The 19,331-nt window shown below is 45.2% G+C and overlaps 1 protein-coding gene across 1 annotated transcript; it reads left to right on the top strand.

Annotated features, from left to right (window-relative positions):
• Positions 1–8,213: 8,213 nt before the first annotated feature.
• On the top strand, positions 8,214–11,148 carry LOC106568360 (uncharacterized). The gene is made up of 2 exons (XM_014138644.3): positions 8,214–8,525; positions 9,747–11,148. The coding sequence occupies exons 1-2, from the start codon at positions 8,354–8,356 to the stop codon at positions 10,679–10,681; spliced, it is 1,107 nt and encodes a 368-aa protein (XP_013994119.1). The 5' UTR covers positions 8,214–8,353; the 3' UTR covers positions 10,682–11,148.
• The last annotated feature ends 8,183 nt before the right edge of the window (positions 11,149–19,331 follow it).

The raw sequence follows: 19,331 nt of genomic DNA, 5'->3' as shown, positions 1-19,331 counted from the left end.
GTAAAAATAAAGAAAAATCCTTGAATGAGTAGGTGTTTGAAAACTTTGACCGGTAGTGTGTGTGTGTGTGTGTGTGTGTAATTATATATATATATATATATACTGCTCAAAAAAATAAAGGGAACACTTAAACAACACATCCTAGATCTGAATGAAAGAAATAATCTTATTAAATACTTTTTTCTTTACATAGTTGAATGTGCTGACAACAAAATCACACAAAAATAATCAATGGAAATCCAATTTATCAACCCATGGAGGTCTGGATTTGGAGTCACACTCAAAATTAAAGTGGAAAACCACACTACAGGCTGATCCAACTTTGACGTAATGTCCTTAAAACAAGTCAAAATGAGGCTCAGTAGTGTGTGTGGCCTCCATGTGCCTGTATGACCTCCCTACAATGCCTGGGCATGCTCCTGATGAGGTGGCGGATGGTCTCCTGAGGGATCTCCTCCCAGACCTGGACTAAAGCATCCGCCAACTCCTGGACAGTCTGTGGTGCAACGTGGCGTTGGTAGATGGAGCGAGACATGATGTCCCAGATGTGCTCAATTGGATTCGGGTCTGGGGAACGGGCGGGCCAGTCCATAGCATCAATGCCTTCCACTTGCAGGAACTGCTGACACACTCAAGCCACATGAGGCCTAGCAGTGTCTTGCATTAGGAGGAACCCAGGGCCAACCGCACCAGCATATGATCTCACAAGGGGTCTGAGGATCTCATCTCGGTACCTAATGGCAGTCAGGCTACCTCTGGCGAGCACATGGAGGGCTGTGCGGCCCCCCAAAGAAATGCCACCCCACACCATGACTGACCCACCGCCAAACCGGTCATGCTGGAGGATGTTGCAGGCAGCAGAACTTTCTCCACGGCGTCTCCAGACTCTGTCACGTCTGTCACGTGCTCAGTGTGAACCTGCTTTCATCTGTGAAGAGCACAGGGCACCAGTGGCGAATTTGCCAATCTTGGTGTTCTCTGGCAAATGCCAAACGTCCTGCACGGTGTTGAGCTGTAACCACAACCCCCACCTGTGGACGTCGGGCCCTCATACCACCCTCATGGAGTCTGTTTCTGACCGTTTGAGCAGACACATGCACATTTGTGGCCTGCTGGAGGTCATATTGCAGGGCTCTGGCAGTGCTTCTCCTGCTCCTCCTTGCACAAAGGCGGAGGTAGCGGTCCTGCTGCTGGGTTGTTGCCCTCCAACGGCCTCCTCCACGTCTCCTGGTGTACTGGCCTGTCTCCTGGTAGCGCGTCCATGCTCTGGACACTACGCTGACGGACACAGCAAACCTTCTTGCCACAGCTCACATTGATGTGCCATCCTGGATGAGCTGCACTACCTGAGCCACTTGTGTGGGTTGTAGACTCCGTCTCATGCTACCACTAGAGTGAAAGCACCGCCAGCATTCAAAAGTGACCAAAACATCAGCCAGGAAGCATAGGAACTGAGAAGTGGTCTGTGGTCCCCACCTGCAGAACCACTCCTTTATTGGGGGTGTCTTGCTAATTGCCTATAATTTCCACCTGTTGTCTATTCCATTTGCACAACAGCATGTGAAATTTATTGTCAATCAGTGTTGCTTCCTAAGTGGACAGTTTGATTTCACAGAAGTGTGATTGACTTGGAGTTACATTGTGTTGTTTAAGTGTTCCCTTTATTTTTTTGAGCAGTATATATATATATATATATATATATATATATATATATATATATATATATATATATATATATATATATATATATATATATATATTGAAAAGGCGTGTGCGAGCAAGGAGGCCTACAAACCTGACTTCAACCTGACTTCAACTGTATATATATATATATATATATATATATATATATATATATATATATATATATATATATATGTATAGTGTGTGTGTGTGTGTGTGTGTGTGTGTATGTATGTATGTATGTATGTATGTATGTATGTATGTATGTATACAGTTGAAGTCAGGTTTGTAGGCCTCCTTGCTTGCACACGCTTTTTCAGTTCTGCCCACAAATTTTCTATGGGATTGAGGTCAGGGATTTGTGATGGCCACTCCAATACGCTGACTTTGTTGTCCTTAAGCCATTTTGCCACAACTTTGGAAGTATGCTTGGGGTCATTGTCCATTTGGAAGAGCCATTTGCGACCAAGCTCTAACTTCCTGACTGATGTCTTGAGATGTTGCTTCAATATATCCACATCATTTTCCTCCCTCATGATGCCATCTATTTTGTGAAGTGTACCAGTCCCTCCTGTAGCAAAGCACCCCCACAACATGATGCCGCCACCCGTGCTTCACGGTTGGAATGGTGTTCTTCAGCTTGCAAGCCTCCCCCTTTTTCCTCCAAACGTAACAGTGGTCATTATGGCCAAACAGTGCTATTTGTTTACATTTACATTTAAGTCATTTAGCAGACGCTCTTATCCAGAGCGACTTACAAATTGGTGCATTCACCTTATAATATCCAGTGGAACAACCACTTTACAATAGTGCATCTAAATCTTTTAGAAGGATTACTTTATCCTATCCTAGGTATTCCTTAAAGAGGTGGGGTTTCAAGTGTCTCCGGAAGGTGGTGATTGACTCCGCTGTCCTGGCGTCATGAGGGAGCTTGTTCCACCATTGGGGTGCCAGAGCAGCGAACAGTTTTGACTGGGCTGAGCGGGAACTGTGCTTCCTCAGAGGTAGGGATGCGAGCAGGCCAGAGGTGGATGAACGCAGTGCCCTTGTTTGAGTGTAGGGCCTGATCAGAGCCTGAAGGTACGGAGGTGCCGTTCCCCTCACAGCTCCGTAGGCAAGCACCATGGTCTTGTAGCGGATGCGAGCTTCGACTGGAAGCCAGTGGAGAGAGCGGAGGAGCGGGGTGACGTGAGAGAACTTGGGAAGGTTGAACACCAGACGGGCTGCGGCGTTCTGGATGAGTTGGAGGGGTTTAATGGCACAGGCAGGGAGCCCAGCCAACAACGAGTTGCAGTAATCCAGACGGGAGATGACAAGTGCCTGGATTAGGACCTGCGCCGCTTCCTGTGTGAGGCAGGGTCGTACTCTGCGAATGTTGTAGAGCATGAACCTACAGGATCGGGTCACCGCCTTGATGTTAGTGGAGAACGACAGGGTGTTGTCTAGGGTCACGCCGAGGCTCTTAGCACTCTGGGAGGAGGACACAAGGGAGTTGTCAACCGTGATGGCGAGATCATGGAACGGGCAGTCCTTCCCCGGGAGGAAGAGCAGCTCCGTCTTGCCGAGGTTCAGCTTGAGGTGGTGATCCGTCATCCACACTGATATGTCTGCCAGACATGCAGAGATGCGATTCGCCACCTGGTTGTCAGAAGGGGGAAAGGAGAAGATTAATTGTGTGTCATCTGCATAGCAATGATATGAGAGACCATGTGAGGATATGACAGAGCCAAGTGACTTGGTGTATAGCGAGAATAGGAGTGGGCCTAGAACAGAGCCCTGGGGGACACCAGTGGTGAGAGCACGTAGTGCGGAGACAGATTCTCGCCACGCCACCTGGTAGGAGCGACCTGTCAGGTAGGACGCAATCCAAGCGTGGGCCGCGCCGGAGATGCCGAGCTCGGAGAGGGTGGAGAGGAGGATCTGATGGTTCACGGTATCAAAGGCAGCAGATAGGTCTAGAAGGATGAGAGCAGAGGAGAGAGAGTTAGCTTTAGCAGTGCGGAGAGCCTCCGTGACACAGAGAAGAGCAGTCTCAGTTGAATGCCCAGTCTTGAAACCTGACTGATTAGGATCAAGAAGGTCATTCTGAGAGAGATAGCAAGAGAGCTGGCCAAGGACGGCACATTCAAGAGTTTTGGAGAGAAAGGAAAGAAGGGATACTGGTCTGTAGTTGTTGACATCGGAGGGATCGAGTGTAGGTTTTTTCAGAAGGGGTGCAACTCTCGTTCTCTTGAAGACGGAAGGGACGTAGCCAGCGGTCAAGGATGAGTTGATGAGCGAGGTGAGGTAGGGGAGAAGGTCTCCGGAAATGGTCTGGAGAAGAGAGGAGGGGATAGGGTCAAGTGGGCAGGTTGTTGGGCGGCCGGCCGTCACAAGACGCGAGATTTCACCTAGAGAGAGGGGAGAAAGAGGTCAAAGCACAGGGTAGGGCAGTGTGAGCAGGGCCAGCGGTGTCGTTTGACTTAGCAAACGAGGATCGGATGTCGTCAACCTTCTTTTCAAAATGGTTGACGAAGTCATCCGCAGAGAGGGAGGAGGGGGGGGAGGGGGAGGAGGATTTAGGAGGGAGGAGAAGGTAACAAAGAGCTTCCTAGGGTTAGAGGCAGATGCTTGGAGTTTAGAGTGGTAGAAAGTGGCTTTAGCAGCAGAGACAGAAGAGGAAAATGTAGAGAGGAGGGAGTGAAAGGATGCCAGGTCCGCAGGGAGGCGAGTTTTCCTCCATTTCCGCTCGGCTGCCCGGAGCCCTGTTCTGTGAGCTCGCAGTGAGTCGTCGAGCCACGGAGCAGGAGGGGAGGACCGAGCCGGCCTGGAGGATAGGGGACAGAGGAAATCAAAGGATGCAGAGAGGGAGGAGAGGAGGGTTGAGGAGGCAGAATCAGGAGATAGGTTGGAGAAGGTTTGAGCAGAGGGAAGAGATGATAGGATGGAAGAGGAGAGAGTAGCGGGAGAGAGAGAGCGAAGGTTGGGACGGCGCAATACCATCCGAGTAGGGGCAGAGTGAGAAGTGTTGGATGAGAGCGAGAGGGAAAAGGATACAAGGTAGTGGTCGGAGACTTGGAGGGGAGTTGCAATGAGATTAGTGGAAGAACAGCATCTAGTAAAGATGAGGTCAAGCGTATTGCCTGCCTTGTGAGTAGGGGGGGAAGGTGAGAGGGTGAGGTCGAAAGAGGAGAGGAGTGGAAAGAAGGAGGCAGAGAGGAATGAGTCGAAGGTAGACGTGGGGAGGTTAAAGTCACCCAGAACTGTGAGAGGTGAGCCATCCTCAGGAAAGGAACTTATCAAGGCGTCAAGCTCATTGATGAACTCTCCAAGGGAACCTGGAGGGCGATAAATGATAAGGATGTTAAGCTTGAAAGGGCTGGTAACTGTGACAGCATGGAATTCAAATGAGGAGATAGACAGATGGGTCAGGGGAGAAAGAGAGAATGTCCACTTGGGAGAGATGAGGATTCCAGTGCCACCACCCCGCTGGCTCGATGCTCTAGGGGTATGCGAGAACACGTAGTCAGACGAGGAGAGAGCAGTAGGAGTAGCAGTGTTATCTGTGGTAATCCATGTTTCCGTCAGCGCCAGGAAGTCTAGGGACTGGAGGGTAGCATAGGCTGAGATGAACTCAGCCTTGTTGGCCGCAGACCGGCAGTTCCAGAGGCTGCCGGAGACCTGGAACTCCACGTGGGTTGTGCGCGCTGGGACCACCAGGTTAGAGTGGCAACGGCCACGCGGTGTGGAGCGTTTGTATGGCCTGTGCAGAGGGGAGAGAACAGGGATAGACAGACACATAGTAGACAAGCTACAGAAGAGGCTACGCTAATGCAAAGGAGATTGGACTGACAAGTGGACCACACGTCTCGAATGTTCAGAAAGTTAAGCTTACGTTGCAAAAATCTTATTGACTAAAATGATACAGTACTGCTGGCTGGTGGAGTAGGCTAGCTAGCAGTGGCTGCGTTGTTGACTTTGAACGTGTAGCTGGCTATCTAACCTCGATAGTTTCAGTACTACACCTTGTCATGATACAAAGCAACTTTGTAGCTAGCTAGCTAACATAACACTAATCAAGACGTTCCTTGTATGTATTTAGTTTCTACAATGCTGCTCGTCGGTAATAGTTGGCTGGGTTAGGAAAAATGGCGTCGCGGGGGACGGAAATAGTTGGCTAGCTGACCTCGATGACTGGCTAGCTAACCTCGGTAATTACTAAACTACACAATTATCAAGCTATGACAAAGACAACTAAGTAGCTAGCTAGCTAACACTGCACTAGTCAAATCGTTCCGTTGTAAAGTATTAGTATCTACAGCGCTGCTAGTCGGTAACGGTTGGCTAGCTAGCAGTGGGTTAATGATGACTAGGTGTGTTGACTAAGTCTGGCGCCGCGTCGCGGCTGGCTAGCTCACCTCGATAATTACTCAAACTACACAACTATCTTAGATACAGAGACAGCAAGGACAACTATGTAGCTGGCTAACTAACACTAACACCACACTAATCAAGTCGTTACGTTGTAATGTAATAGTTTCTACAGTGCTGCTAGTCGGTAGAAGTTGGCTAGCTAGCAGTGATGACTAGCTAGCTAGCAGCTAGGAGTGTTGACTACGTTAGGAGGACGAAGATAGCTAGCCTCGATAATTACTCAATTACTCTAAAACTACACAATTATCTTTGATACAAAGACGGCTATGTAGCTAGCTAAGAAGAATTGCTCAGATCAAACAAATCAAGCCGTTGTAATGTAGTGAAGTGTAATATTACCTGTGGAGCGAAGAGTAGTGCGACTGCTCGCTCCAAACCGGCCTGAACCATTGGACCAGAGGACATTTCTCCAAAAAGTACGATCTTTGTCCCCATGTGCAGTTGCAAACAGTAGTCTGGCTTTTTTATGGCGGTTTTGGAGCAGTGGCTTCTTCCTTGCTGAGCGGCCTTTCAGGTTATGTCGGTATAGGACTCGTTTTACTGTGGATATAGATACTTTTGTACCTGTTTCCTCCAGCATCTTCACAAGGTCCTTTGCTGTTGTTCTGGGATTGATTTGCACTTTTCGCACCAAAGTAAGTTCATCTCTAGGAGACAGAACGCATCTCCTTCCTGAGCGGTATGACGGCTGCATAGTCCCATGGTGTTTATACTTGCGTACTACTGTTTATACAGATGAATGTGGTACTTTCAGGCGTTTGGAAATTGCTCCCAAGGATGAACCAGACTTGTGGAGGTCTACAATTTTTTGTTGTTGAGGTCTTGGCTGATTTCTTTTGATTTTCCCATGATGTCAAGCAAAGAGGCACTGAGTTTGAAGGTAGGCATTGAAATACATCCACAGGTACATCTCCAATTGACTCCAATTATGTTAATTAGCCTATCAGAAGCTTCTAAAGCCATGACATCATTTTCTGGAATTTTACAAGCTGTTTAAAGGCACAGTCAACTTAGTCTATGTAAACTTCTGACCCAATGGAATTGTGATACAGTGAATTATAAGTGAAATAATCTGTCTGTAAACAATTGTTGGAAAAATTACTTGTGTCATGCACAAAGTAGATGTCCTAACCGACTTTTCAAAACTGTAGTTTGTTAACAAGAAATCTGTGGAGTGTTTGAAAAACAAGTTTTAATGACTCCAACCTAAGTATATGTAAACTTCCGACTTCAACTGTATATATATATATATATATATATATATATATATATATATATATATATTACATACATACATAGGTCTTAATTGAACATTAATTGAAAGGAAATAACCCAGTAATCATGAGGTTCTCCAGGAGTTTAGTTTGACAGCCCGTGACAAAGGTGTTGGACTGACTGTCACAGGGAGTTTCAGCCTGGCTACCCATCAAATTTGCTTAAGTAGGATATTATGCAGTTATAAATAGAATTATGTCAGACTGATCATAATAAAGTCATAATAAATTACCAGGAGTAGGGTGGATTTCAATAGAATGTCACCTTGGGGAACACCCTATCCAGGTTTGCCAGCCTGGGATGCGCACTACCCAAGATGGCTGTAGGTCCGGTGGGTCCTGTCTGGTATGTCCTGTCCATGACCTATGAATGTAGACACAGAGAATGTGAATAAATACAGTCATTACAGAACACTATTACAGGCACCTTCCTAATGCCTTTTAATAAATTGATACATTTTGTTCATCATTCACACTATGAAAATAGATACTTGATATGAATAGCCTATCCAATATCATAGCTTAGGCTACATTATATGCATAATATGCCTTTTCAGAAGTAATTGTGTTGACATTCTGGAAGGGATCAGATTAACACATCATAGCAAGACATAAATTGTAGTAACTAATTACTTTACTGAGTTGTTGTTTTCACGTTCTTCCAGTGGTAGTCTACTTAGTGTACTGCTCAGTCTGTCAAAGTCGCCCTTTTTTTCTTAATTTCATGATGTGCAACGCGGCATACCAATGCAATGGTGTGTATCTCTTTTACAATGTCAATGACGCAACTTTAGCTATATTTTGTTAAATCTGAAAAGAGCAATTCTACCCATGTGTGCCTATCGTGCTGACGTCACTTCCGTGCAGTACAGCGTTCATGTTTGACAACAAGCCCTAGCCACAGAGATTCTGAAGACTGTACTGTCTTTTCCCAGGCTACGTTTATTTTGGGAAGCGATTTTGTCCCCTAGAGTCGTCCAACGATGGCTAAATTACAATATCTGAATGTGTATCTAACTGAGCGTTTGATGCAAGCTGCGGAGGAGATACTTAGAGTGGTCGGAGACACAATCTCTGAGTACCAGGAAGAAATAGCCCGGACAAAGAGAGAGAACCAATACCTGAAACGCCACTTGATCACACCGGTCCTACCGGGTATGTAGCTAGCTCGACTTTACACAAATTAGCTATAGGCCTAGAAACGTGTTAAATTGTATTCAACAGTATTTTAATGTTTAGGGCAGAGAGACGGTGAATCCCACCCCTCGCCCCTACCAACTCGCTCTGAGGGCCCTGGTCATGGCTGGAAGGAATTCAGCTTGTGCCAAATTAATGTCAAAAGTTGATTGTTTTTTTTGGGGGGGGGGGGGGGGGGGGGTTGCATTTGAGCATGCCCTAACCATTTTCCTAACATTAACCTAATTATCCTAACTTGTTGAGTAAAATTTCCTAGTCTGCTACGAAAAGTAAAATCTGACATTAATTTGACAAAAGCTGGACCAAGGGCCCTCAGTTTCCCCATGTTGCTGGCGAAATCCGAGGGTGACTTCCTGAGAGTGATGAGGGAATCATTAAACCCATCAACTTTAGGACACACTGGTGAATGATGCAATTCATGTTAAACTTTGAAATAATAAAACAAGCGTGAAATTCTTATTAACAAATCCACCCTGTCGTTTTACAAGATATAAACCTTAGTAACAGTTATACATTACATTTTGTGGGGTATTTAATATTTTACATGTATCAAAAATCAAACAAACAAATGCACTTGGAATATAATAACACCTCCTCACACCAACCCAGTTTTGGGACACCAGAAGTACATTCATTTCCAATGGAACACTGTGTTTGCCTTGCAGCATTGCATTGTAGAGGCAATTGCAGTGCGTTCTGTGTGGTGCATACCTTGGATTTATTGAACATATATATGAGATTATATGCATAGACGGCTTGACAGAAATGGTAGGAGAAGGTGAATGTTGAACTTTTGTTGCTCACATATCCAGATGATGCTGCGTACCATTTTGCACAGTGACGCTTGCGCAAATTCAAAAATAATTTTTCGGGATTCCACTTCGCTCTGAAGCCGCCAACGTTGCTGGCTTGGTCAAAGTGGTTATCGGAGAGTCTAATTAGCCCCTGCACCCTCCATCATTTTCACACCCTCGGCTTTAGGACACTTGTGCATATGGCGGAGGTGTGCGTGAACTCGCAAATAGAGGGGCGAGGGGAAGGCGGGATTTGGGATTCAGACAGAGACATAGATATTCCATTCCCAGAACAAGCTAGCTAACTCAATGGTGGTCTTGACAATCAAATGTCAACAGCTGTAATTACTTTCATTGACGTCATTTATTGTCTTCTTTCCACCAGCTCCTCAGCCCATTCTCTCTTGTGTCTCAGAGCAGCAAACTCCCCCTGAGCAACAGCACTGTGAGCAGGAGTGGAGCCCCAGTCTGGGGCAGAGGGACCCAGAGCCCACCCAGATTAAAGAGGAACAGGGTGAACTCAGGACCCGTCAGGAGGTAGAGCAGATTCAAGGGCCGGAGGCTGATACCAAAGAAGACTCCATAACCATTCCTCCCTGTGTGAAAAGTGACTGTGATCAGGAGCCACCTCACCCCACACATCTTCCCCAAACTGTGGAGAACAGAGAGAGAGACTCTCTACTGACCAACACAACTGGACAGATCAAAACAGAACCTGATGGAGAGGGCTATGGAGTATCACTATCAGAACCAACCAGTGACTCCCCTCAGTCTCAGCCCCTCTCTGCAGCAAATCCAGCCTGTTCTAGAACACAGAGTGAGAACACTGAAAGTGTTCCAAGAGATCCAGAAAGGAGACCAGAGGAGGACACCCAGACACACTCATGTACTCAGTGTGGAGCCGTGTTCTGTGAGCTTTCCCAACTGAAGGCACACATGCTATCCCATACAGTACCACACAGTGGTGACACTAGTCACAGGCAAATCCTCTGCACAGTCTGTTGGAAGTCATTCACCTCTACCAGTTACCTCAAGGTCCACCTGCGTTCTCACACTAAGGATAAGCCCTTCCACTGTGGTGTGTGTGGCAAGAGCTTCAGCTACTCAGGCAGGTTCAGGGAGCACCAACGCATTCACACGGGAGAGAGACCGTACCGCTGCCACGTGTGTGGTAAACGCTTCAGCCAGTCAGTCCATCTGAAGACCCACTTGAGGGTTCACACAGGGGAGAAACCCTACTCCTGTCCTGTCTGTGGGAAAGGGTTCAGTCAGTCCAGCCATATCAAGGGACACCTCAGAACTCACACCCGAGGGAGGTAGAACAAAGATGCCTTGGAGTGGAAAGACCCCATGAGGGGATAGACAAAGCCTTTCCCTTGAGCAACATGGAAAGTCATACTGAGTCTAGGGTCTCAGGGCTTATCTAGTCTGTGTTACTTCCTTGTCAAGATAAAGGTTAAATAAAATTGTTCTCAAGTGCCCAGCATTTTGGAAGAGAAAGAGATAGAACTGAAGAGAAGGAATGTCTAATTCTACATTTAGTTGTAAGACTAGAGGACTATAGAATGTGTAATGTTTTGCAAACTGAGGCACCTCATGTCTGCATTGATTTGAGAGAGCTGCTCATGAACATGCTATGAAAACACTTGACTTGAACGCATCCCCTAGTGGATCAATATGTGACACTATGTTAGAGAGAAATATAATGTTAATTTCTTCCTCTTAAATATTTCAATTGGAGCTGGTTGGTCTCCTTGCAAATAAACTAACACTGTCATATTGATTAAGCATGTGTGGGAACATTTATTTCTCAATGTCTCTTTCCGAAGTAGGAAAGAAAACTCACATCAGGTCAACGTTAGCTAGAGTGACCAGTGGGACTATTGTTACAGACAGCCCATCCTCACCAATGTTCTTATAAAACCATGTTTGAACACTAAATGGTATACTTGAATTATCTCACACCCAGGAACACAGAGGTCAGTCTTAGTATGAGAACTGTGAGGAAGGTCATTAGAGCAATATTATCCCTGTTTTTATTTTACACACCCATTTCTTGAAACCAACAGAGAGAGGTGTAAAGTTGACATAGGGTTTTCTAATGCACACAAGTTTACCTCCCTTAAGTTCTCTTTCATCATGTCAAGTTATCATTTGTCACAATAGGATACACTTACATCTAGTAGTGTGTGAATCAATGTACAGTGTTTATTTTTATGGTAGGCCTTGGATCTATGGTACCTCTGAGCTTAATAACTGTTAGAGGTCGCCCTCTAGTGGAAAAGAAAACAAGGTGAAAAATAAAGATGGCTAAAATCAGCCACCAAGTTCAAGGCCGACCGCAGTACTGCAGGCATTGTATGCAGAAAACAGGATCCCCCATTATAGTGAAGGGAAAATGTACATCTTCGTGGTCAATCTTAATGTAAATAAATACACATTTTAAAGACAATCATGGTACCAATAATTGCTTCTATTACACCAGATGTATGTCCTTGAACCGATTATTATTAAAATCCCATACAGAATAAGTTAAGGATCATTTAGTAGCTAATGGCAGCCTTACAGAGAGGGCAGCACTCATTTTACGCCATTTCGCCCAGTGGGCGGTGTTATGTATCAGGGTGGGCGTGGGTTGAAAAGTGCAAGGACTGTCCGATGCGCATCTGTGTTCAACCGAGAACCCTCCGCCTGGGACTTCATTCATAATCGACATCACTGTGGTGGGTTTATACTTTCATATTAGTACATAATTTTGCTTCATTTGAACCAACGATAGCTAGCTACAGTTGAAGACGGACGTTTACATACACTAAGGTTGGAGTCATTAAAACTAGTTTTTCAACCACTCACCAGATTTCTTGTTAACAAACTATAGTTTTCGAAACTCGGTTAGAACATCTGCTTTGTGCATGACACAAGTAATTTTTCCAACAATTGTTTACAGACAGATTATTTCACTTAGAATTCACTGTATCACAATTCCAGTGGGTCAAAACTTAACATACACTGAGTTGACTGCCTTTAAACAGCTTGTAAAATTCCAGAAAATGATGTCATTGCTTTAGAAGCTTCTGAAAGGCTAATTGACATAATTTGAGTCAATTGGAGGTGTACCTGCAGATGTATTTCAAGGCCTACCTTCAAACTCAGTGCCTCTTTGCTTGACATCATGGGAAAATCAAAAGAAATCAGCCAAGACCTCAGAAAACAATTTGTAGACCTCCACAAGTCTGGTTCATCCTTGGAAGCAAATTCCAAACGCCTGAAGGTACCATGATCATCTGTACAAACAATAGTACGCATGTATAAACACCATGGGACCACGCAGCCGTCATACCGCTCAGGAAAGAGACGCGTTCTGTCTCCTAGAGATGAACGTACTTTGGTACAAAAAGTGCAAATCAATCCCAGATCAACAGCAAAGGACCTTGTGAAGATGCTGGAGGAAACAGGTACAAAAGTATCTTTATCCACAGTAAAATGAGTCCTATATCGACATAACCTGAAAGGCCGCTCAGCATGGAAGAAGCCACTGCTCCAAAACCGCCATAAAAAAGCCAGACTACGGTTTGCAACTGCACATGGGGACAAAGATTGTACTTTTTGGAGAAATGTCCTCTGGTCTGATGAAACAAAAATCGAACTGTTTGGCCATAATGACCATCGTTATGTTTGGAGGAAAAAGGGGGATGCTTGCAAGCCGAAGAACACCATCCCAACCGTGAAGGACGGGGATGGCAGCATCATGTTGTGGGGGTGCTTTGCTGCAGGAGGGACTGGTGCACTTCACAAAATAGATGGCTTCATGAGGGAGGAAAATTCTGTGGATATATTGAAGCAACATCTCAAGACATCAGTCAGGAAGTTAAAGCTTGGTCACAAATGGGTCTTCAAAATGACCGCAAGCATACTTCCAAAGTTGTGGCAAAATGGCTTAAGGACAATAAAGTCAAGGTATTGGAATGGCCATCACAAATCCCTGACCTCAATCCTATAGAAAAGGTGTGGGCAGAACTGAAAAAGCGTGTGCGAGCAAGGAGGCCTACAAACCTGATTCGGTTACACCAGCTCTGTCTGGAGGAATTCACCCAACTTATTGTGGGAAGCTTGTGGAAGGCTACCTGAAACGTTTAACCCAAGTTAAACAATTTAAAGGCAATGTTACCAAATACTAATTGAGTCTATGTAAACTTCTGACCCACTGGGAATGTGATGAAAGATATAAAAGCAGAAATAAATCATTCTCCACTATTATTCTGATTTCACATTCTTAAAATAAAGTGGTGATCCTAACTGACCTAAGACTGTGAATTTTAACTAGGATTAAATGTCAGGAATTGTGAAAAACTGAGTTTAAATGTATTTGGCTTAGGTGTATGCAAACTTCCGACTTCAACTGTATACAGGATGGTGTCCTACGTAGAGGTGGATCAGAGAATCACCAGTAGCAAGATCGACATCATTGATATATACAGAGAAAAGAGTCGGCCCGAGAATTGAACCCTGTGGCACCCCCATAGAGATTGCAAGAGGTCCGGACAACAGGCCCTCCGATTTGACACACTGAACTCTGTCTGAGAAGTAGTTGGTGAACCAGGCGAGGCAGTCATTTGAGAAACCAAGGCTATTGAGTCTGCCGAGAAGAATGCGGTGATTGAAAGAGTCGAAAGCCTTGGCCAGGTCGATGAAGACAGCTGCACTGTACTGTCTTTTATGGATGGCGGTTATGATATCGTTTAGGACCTTGAGCGTGGCTGAGGTGCACCCATGACCAGCTCAGAAACCAGATTGCATAGTGGAGAAGGTACGGTGGGATTTGAAATGGTCGGTGATCTGTTTGTTAACTTGGCTTTCGAATATTTTAGAGAAGGCAGGGCAGGATAGATATAGGTCTGTAGCAGTTTGGGTCTAGAGTGTCTCCCCCTTTGAAGAGGGGGATGACCGCGGCAGCTTTCCAATCTTTGGGGATCTCAGAAGATACAAAAGGGAGGTTGAACAAGCTAGTAACAGGGGTTGCAACAATTGCGGAGGATAATTTTAGAAAGAGAGGGTCCAGATTGTCTAACCCAGCTGATTTGTAGGGGTCCAGACTTTGCAGCTCTTTCAGGACATCAGCTATTTGGATTTGGGTGAAGGAGAAATTGGGGAAGCTTGGGAAAGTTGCTGTGGGGGGTGCAGAGCTGTTGACCAGGGTAGGTGTAGCCAGGTGGAAAGCATGGCCAGCCGTAGAAAAATGCTTATCCTCTTGAGGATACCCTAGGATAGGGGGCGCCACAGCGCATTTTGAAAAAAAATCGTTCCCATTTTCAACGGCCTACTAATCAAACTCAGAAGATAGGGCATGCATATACTTATTATATATGGATAGAAAACACTCTAAAGTTTCTAAAACTGTTTGAATGGTGTCTGTGAGTATAACAGAACTCATTTGGCAGGCAAAACCCTGAGACATTTTCTGACAGGAAGTGGATACCTGATGTGTTGTATTGAGTTCTAACCTATCCCATTGAAAAACACAGGGGTTTAGGAATATTTTGGCACTTCCTATTGCTTCCACTAGATGTCGCCAGTCCTTTCACAGTGGTTTGAGCCTTATAGAGTCAAAACTCAGTGAATGACAGGAGTTTGAAATTGGTCACAGGGGATGGGCCATCACCATTATGACGCCGGCGGCCATGTCTGCCCCCACCTTTGGAAACGGTTTTAAAGGCAATGAAATCATCCCCCTCGAATCTTATTGGCTCTCTTGGTGTTAGTGGCCCTGAACATTTATTTTATACAACGTTTGACATGTTTGAACGAACCTACATGCGCGAGGATTGCTTTCAGTATGAAGTGCAGAGCTGCGTTTGGAGAGAGCCATAGGACGCGCTACCAACATCAGGCTAATGGAACGTGAAGTATGGACTTTTTGACCGAAAATACATCTGTTGTGGACCTGGGATGCTTTCTGATGAAGACAACTAAAGGTAGGCGATTATTGACAATATTATTGAAGATGAGATGGTTCATACTGTTGCATCCAAGATGGCGCCGAGCACTGTATATTAGCTGATTTTCTGAGTATCGCATCTCCTTTTATCGCAAAGTGTGATTACCCAGTAAAGTTAATTTAAAATCTGGTATGACGGGTGTTCTCAAGAGATATTCATCTATAAATGTTAGATTGACAATATACATTTAAAAAATCGTTATAGTATAGCAATTTATTGAAACGTAGCATTGTTTACCGGGACGCTTTTGAGGGGAAATTAGGTAGTCAACGTCAGACAGAGATGTAAAATGCTGTTTTTATATATAAATATGACCTTTATTGAACAAAAGAATGCATGCATTGTATAACATGATGTCCTAGGGGTGCCATCTGATGAAGTTTGTAAAAGGTTAGTGCTACATTTAGCTGTTTATTGATAATATGTGATGGAAGTGGTTGGTCGGAAAATGGCTATGAAGCTGCTTTTTACGATGGACTCATCTAATATAATCTAATGATTTGCTTTTCCTGTAAAACCTTTTTGAAATCGGACGACGTGGGTCGATTCAGGAGAGGTGTATCTATAAAAAAAAAAAAAAAATATTTTTAATTTTTGTAAAAAATTATGATAATTTTTTAATGCTAATTGGCGATATGATTTTTCGCTGGATTTTGATCCCGCTAACGGGATCAGATGCTCAAGAGGTTAATGAAATTCTCGATTATCGTAGATTTATCGGTGGTGACAGTATTTCCTAGCCTCAGTGCAGTGGACAGCTGGGAGGAAGTGCTATTATTTTCCATGGACTTTACAGTCAATCAATCAATCAATCAATAAAATGTATTTATAAAGCCCTTCTTACATCAGCTGATGTCACAAAGTGCTGTACAGAAACCCAGCCTAAAACCCCAAACAGCAAGCAATGCAGGTGTAGAAGCACGGTGGCTGGAAAAAACTCCCTAGAAAGGCCAGAACCTAGGAAGAAACCTGGAGAGGATCCAGGCTATGAGGGGTGGCCAGTCCTCTTCTGGCTGTGCCGGGTAGAGATTATAACAGAACATGGCCAAGATGTTCAAATGTTCATAGATGACCAGCAGGGTCAAATAATAATAATCACAGTGGTTGTTGAGGGTGCAACAGGTCAGCACCTCAAGTGTAAATGTCAGTTGGCTTTTCATAGCCGATCATTCAGAGTATCTCTACCGCTCCTGCTGTCTCTAGAGAGTTGAAACAGCAGGTCTGGGACAGGTAGCATGTCCGGTGAACAGGTCAGGGTTCCATAGCCGCAGGCAGAACAGTTGAAACTGGAGCAGCAGCACGGCCAGGTGGACTGGGGACAGCAAGGAGTCATCAGGCCAGGTAGTCCTGAGGCATGGTCCTAGGGCTCAGGTCATCCGAGAGAGAGATAGAGAGAGAGCATACTTAAATTCACACAGGACACCGGATAAGACAGGACAAATGCTCCAGAAATAACAGACTGACCCTAGCCCCCGGCACAAACTACTGCAGCATAAATACTGAAGGCTGAGACAGGAGTGGTCGGGAGACACTGTGGCCCCGTCCGACGTTACCCCCGGACATGGCCAAACAGGCAGGATATAACCCCACCCACTTTGCCAAAGCATAACCCCACACCACTAGAGGGATACTTACCATCCTGAGACTAGGCCGAGTATAGCCCACAACGATCTCTGCTAAGGCACAACCCAAGGGGGGGCGCCAACCCGGACAGGAAGGTCACGTCAGTGACTCAACCCACTCAAGTGACACACCCCTCCTAGGGACGGCATGGAAGAGCTTTTTGGAGCTTTTTTGGAAATTTTGGGATTTTGTTCTACAGGATGCACATTTCTGTTTGAAAAAGCTAGCCTTTGCTTTCCTAACTGCCTGTGTATATTTGTTCCTCCCTGAAAAGTTGCATATCGCGGGAGCTATTTGATGCTATTGCAGTACGCCACAGGATGTTTTTGTGCTGGTCAAAGGCAATGAAGTCTGGAGTGAACCAAGGGCTATATCTGTTCTTAGTTCTACATTTTTTGAATGGTGCATACTTATTTAAGATGGTGAGGAAAGCACTTTTAAAGAATAACCAGGCATCATTTACTGACGGAATGAGGTCAATATCCTTCCAGGATACCCGGGCCGGGTCGATTAGAAAGGCCTGCTTGCTGAAGTGACTTAGGGAGCGTTTGACAGTGATGAGGGGTGGTCATTTGACCGCGGACCCATTACGGATGCAGGCAATGAGGCAGTGATTGCTGAAATTCTGATTGAAGACAGCAGAGGTGTATTTAGAGGGCAGGTTGGTCAGGATGATATCTATGAGGGTGCCCATGTTTATGGATTTAGGGTTGTACCTGGTGGGTTCCTTGATAATTTGTGTGAGATTGAGGGCATCTAGCTTAGATTGTAGGACGGCCAGGGTGTTAAGCACACCCCAGTTTAGGTCACCTAACAGTACAATCTCTGAAGATAAATGGGGGGCAATCAATTCACATAGGGTGTCCAGGGCACAGCTGGGGGCTGATGGGGTCTATAACAAGCAACAACAGTGAGAGACTTATTTCTGGAAAGGTGGATTTTTAAAAGTAGAAGCTCGAACTGTTTGGGCACAGACCTGGATAGCATGCCAGAACTCTGCAGGCTATCTCTGCAGTAGATTGCAACTCCACCCCCTTTGGCAGTTCTATCTTGGCGGAAAATGTTGTAGTTGGGGATGGAAATTTCAGAATTTTTGGTGGCCTTCCTAAGCCAGGATTCAGACACGGCTAGGACATCAGGGTTGGCGGAGTGTGCTAAAGCAGTGAATAAAACAAACTTAGGGAGGAGGCTTCTGATGTTAACATGCATGAAACCAAGGCTTTTACGTTTACATAAATCAACAAATGATAGCGCCTGGGGAATAGGAGTGGAACTGGGGGCTACAGGGCCTGCGTTAACCTCTACATCACCAGAGAAACAGAGGAGGAGTAGGGTAAGGTTACGGCTAAAGGATATAAGAACTGGTCGTCTAGTGCATTGGGGACAGAGATTAAAAGGAGCAGATTTCTGTGCGTGGAAGAATAGATTCAAGGCATAATGTATAGACAAGGGTCACTACTACGCTAGCAGGGGACACAGCGTTCAGAAAAGCTAGTGGGCCGGGGCTAGTAGATGCTTCTTCGGTGACATCGTAACAGAATAGCCTGTTGAGACCACATCGGGCGATCACGTCGGCAGTCCAGTCGTGATGGATCGACGAGGCTCCGTGTCGACAATAAAGGGTCCAGGCCAATTGGCAAAGGAAGTATTGTAGCCCTAGAATTAGCTTGTATATGGGCCTAGCTTGAGGCTAGCTCAAGACTAGCTGGTGCTTGCTTCGGGACAGAGGTGTTAGCTAACAGTAGCCACTCGTTTGCATCTAGCTAGTGTCGTGGATGAATCAGAATTAGTTGGGTAACATAGATGATTAAGATGTTTTATTAGTATAATAGGCTTATGTGAGATACTTGTCATTAGAAAGTGTCCTTTGGACTCTGGTATGTTTCATTTGCACATTTCCCTTAGCTGGGGCTCAGACACTTGGGGCCCAGAGAGGGGAGAGGTCAGACCTGTTTTTTACATGTCTCTGTTGCTCTGCAGAATATCAGCGAGAGAGGAGGACAGAATGAAATATTTTCTTCATATGTGAATGTCTCTTTTCCTATTCTTAAACCATGTGAAGGGATGGCGTGATTAAGGGGGAACCAATGACTTGTGTCCACAATGTCTGTGAGCAAGTCACTCCCTCCTTTCTTTATTGTGGGGAGGTTTATGGCAGTGTCTGGGACCATTGTCTCTTAGATCATGCACTTATCCTGTGATAATATATGGCCTAGAGGCTCACTCCCCCCAGTGAGCCTGTCCAGAAGTGGGGTCAAGAGGGGGTTTGCTTGAGATAGGAGTATCTAGAGTTGACAATTGATATATGCCATTGGATGAAATGGTATTTTTGTTCTATGAAGTACCAGGGA

This window comes from Salmo salar, chromosome 13 (genome assembly GCF_965601325.2).
Source record: "Salmo salar chromosome 13, fSalSal1, whole genome shotgun sequence".
In the NCBI taxonomy this organism is placed as follows: Eukaryota; Metazoa; Chordata; class Actinopteri; order Salmoniformes; family Salmonidae; genus Salmo; species Salmo salar.
The sequence above is the reverse complement of the archived record's forward strand: the minus strand, read 5'-3'. Positions and strand labels throughout refer to the sequence as shown.

Bases quoted from the DNA above. Each gene is read 5' to 3' on its own strand.
- LOC106568360 (XM_014138644.3), top strand. From the start codon at position 8,354: ATGGCTAAATTACAATATCTGAATGTGTATCTAACTGAGCGTTTGATG. The intron at 8,526-9,746 runs GTATGTAGCTAG...TCTTTCCACCAG, and splicing joins GATCACACCGGTCCTACCGG to CTCCTCAGCCCATTCTCTCT.